Source organism: Telopea speciosissima, unplaced genomic scaffold (genome assembly GCF_018873765.1).
Source record: "Telopea speciosissima isolate NSW1024214 ecotype Mountain lineage unplaced genomic scaffold, Tspe_v1 Tspe_v1.0012, whole genome shotgun sequence".
Classification (NCBI taxonomy): domain Eukaryota; kingdom Viridiplantae; phylum Streptophyta; class Magnoliopsida; order Proteales; family Proteaceae; genus Telopea; species Telopea speciosissima.
Window position 1 is genome coordinate 187,501 of NW_025317348.1, and position 2,500 is coordinate 190,000.

The 2,500-nt window shown below is 46.9% G+C and overlaps 1 protein-coding gene and 1 long non-coding RNA gene across 2 annotated transcripts in view; one reads left to right on the plus strand and one right to left on the minus strand.

The window, feature by feature from the left end:
- LOC122647109 overlaps positions 1 to 2,500 on the minus strand; it is a 22,199-nt gene that overhangs the window by 15,129 nt on the left and 4,570 nt on the right. The window lies entirely within an intron of this gene.
- The window catches only part of LOC122647079, a 3,883-nt gene continuing 2,409 nt past the window's right edge, over positions 1,027 to 2,500 (plus strand). Inside the window, exon 1 of the mRNA XM_043840594.1 lies at positions 1,027 to 1,325. Coding sequence (XP_043696529.1) covers positions 1,157 to 1,325 — 169 coding nt within the window. The 5' untranslated portion in view covers positions 1,027 to 1,156. The remainder of the gene's footprint in view (positions 1,326 to 2,500) is intronic.

A 2,500-nucleotide genomic window follows, 5' to 3' on the forward strand; every position in this document is an offset into this window, starting at 1 on the left:
AGGAGGAGACTCAAGATCCCTTTCAGAAGAGCATTGGTGGTTTGGAAGAGGAGGAGCTGAACTACTTAAACCATTTTCTTGGCCTTGGGAAGTAGGCAAAGGACTAACTAGAAGGCGGCGGGGCATGACTTCTCTTTCCCCACCCTTCCCTTCGTAGCTTCGGATAGAGAATCAAACCCCACTAATATGGTTAGGAGTCGTCCCATTGGTCTGCTACTCCACGGATGATTGATTGTTTCAAGAAGCGAGGAAAGAGAACTACTATATCGATTGTCTTTAGGGCCTGCCTTGAGGGTTCCCCTATACTAGTTCCGCCTTCAGACAGAAGTTGAGGCCATTAATCCTTACTTGCTTGGAGTATCTGCTCTCTCTATATAGAGTCTTTATCTATGGGAGACTGATTTGCATAGGCGAAAATAGTCAAGTAAAAAGGTAGGGATTTCTTCTCATCCTTATTGGTTGGTAAAGGCTTTAGATAAGACAATGGAGGCGAATGAGAGAGATCCTCAAGTTAGTTAAATGAGCAAAGATACTAACATGGGTTATACGGATTGGTTCACCAAGTGAAAGAAGGAATTTGGAAGAGGTACTGGCTAGAGGACGGGTTACTCTACGCCAAGGGCGGGCTCCTATTCGTTCCCAATTAATGATCTAGAATTGCCGTACCGTAGTAGGAGAGAAGAAAAGAGGCTTCAGCTTCTGTTCTTCAAGGCAGTTTAACCAACCAAGCGTAGTTGGCGGAATAGGCGGAATAGAATTGGATGAGAAAGCCCGTTATCCGTATGATCAAACAGCTCCTGATGCGAAGTTTTCTGGCGATGGATAGAATGGTCATCCTCCTAGGCTACTACTTTCAGCTCCCAGTTCTCCCGTGAAGTGGGCAAAGGAGAAGAAGGAAGTCGGAGCTTTTCAAAGAAATGATGTAAATGGATGTCCAAAGACTCCTAGGCGAGGGTAGAAGGTGAATGCTGCTTTTTCCGATATCACTGTTCGGGCTTGTATGTTGTCTAATGGAATGGTTCCATAGATCTAACAGGTTAAAGGAAAAAACCTAAAAACGAACCAAGGCAATATCAACTGCTAACCGGGATTCTCACCCGCCCCCACCAAGCGCTTAGGAACGTGTTGTGAAGGCGGAATAGAGTTTGCCGTTGAAATGATGACTTCTAGTGTAGCCAAGTTTGAAGGGCGGAATGCTAACGAACCGGGGCCACAGCACCTGTTTATCCCGAATCCTCCGAATCAGATGTGGGGAAAGGAGAAGAAGGAGTCGGAGCTTATCAACCATAGGAATGCGCGATCGACTTTACTTTGCGAGCTACGAGGTCTCTTTTAGCGCACTTGACTTATCTTATTGCGTATACAATAATCACTGAGCATACGTTGCTAATGGGCAGGTCAATTCTGAGAATCGTATCAGAGACCGAACTGCGGTATCTTGCGAGGGGCGCCTCATATGAGTGGTTAAGACATGACAAGTACAAGTAGAGGGGAGGAATCGGGGAGGCCGGATGACTCGACCTTAGCCCTCGTCCAAAACCTAGCAAACAGATCGTTGTGAACCACAAAACGTTGCGGTAGAAAGCACAAGAGATGACAGAGAAGCAGAAGGAAAGGAAGGAAGGTCCCAGGCCTCTCTGACCTACTGTGAGCTTAGCAACAGAGTATGCCCAGTATAAGGACAGGTGGCATAGCGATCCCTCATCGAAGTGATTTGACACCACATCTCGACCAGATCGTCCCTGCAGAGCGATTAAAAGCGTCTTTTCTTTGGAGCGAATTCCTTTTCATTTGTTGTAGTTAGTGCTAATTGAGCCGTGTATTGTGAGTGTTACGGATCTGGCTCTTCACGAGACCTTGTTGGTATGGCTACCATAAGACAACCAATGCGAAGTCACTCCCCAGAGCCTGAGGATTGATCTTCTACTCCGTCCCTAGAACTTGAAGCTAGCTTTGAAACAAGGGCGGTGGGTAGGAAAAGAGTTGTAAGGGACAGAGGTTTTTGTTTCGACTCAAAACTCAACAGGTAAGGGGGATAGAGCACAAGAAAGTGCAACTACAGCCTCATAGGACGAAGCCGGGCAAGCCTCCTAAGCTGAAGAGGCATAAGCATACGAATACGCAGAGGTAGACGCATCCGATTGCTTCATATGAATCATACAAAGCAGCTGAGGCACCCGAAGCGGCAGAATAGGACACTACATTTTTCCAGGAAGGCAGAACGAGGCCTTTTCAGCCTGACCCGATGAAGAGGGGATTTCTAAGATAGTATAGTCCTACCAATACGTAGAGTAGCTCGGTAATGAATAGCCCAGCCCCCCTGTGAAGTGAAGAAACCGAAACTCTATAGTATAGCCGCTGACGCACCTCTGGATGATCAGTCTCCCAGTAATAGTCCCAGTAGTGAGCGGTCCAATTGTCTGGCGGAAGCTCGTTGTTGCGCTTAGGTTACGCTTTCCTACTACCAAACAAGACTACGAAAGAATGGATGCTGCTGATT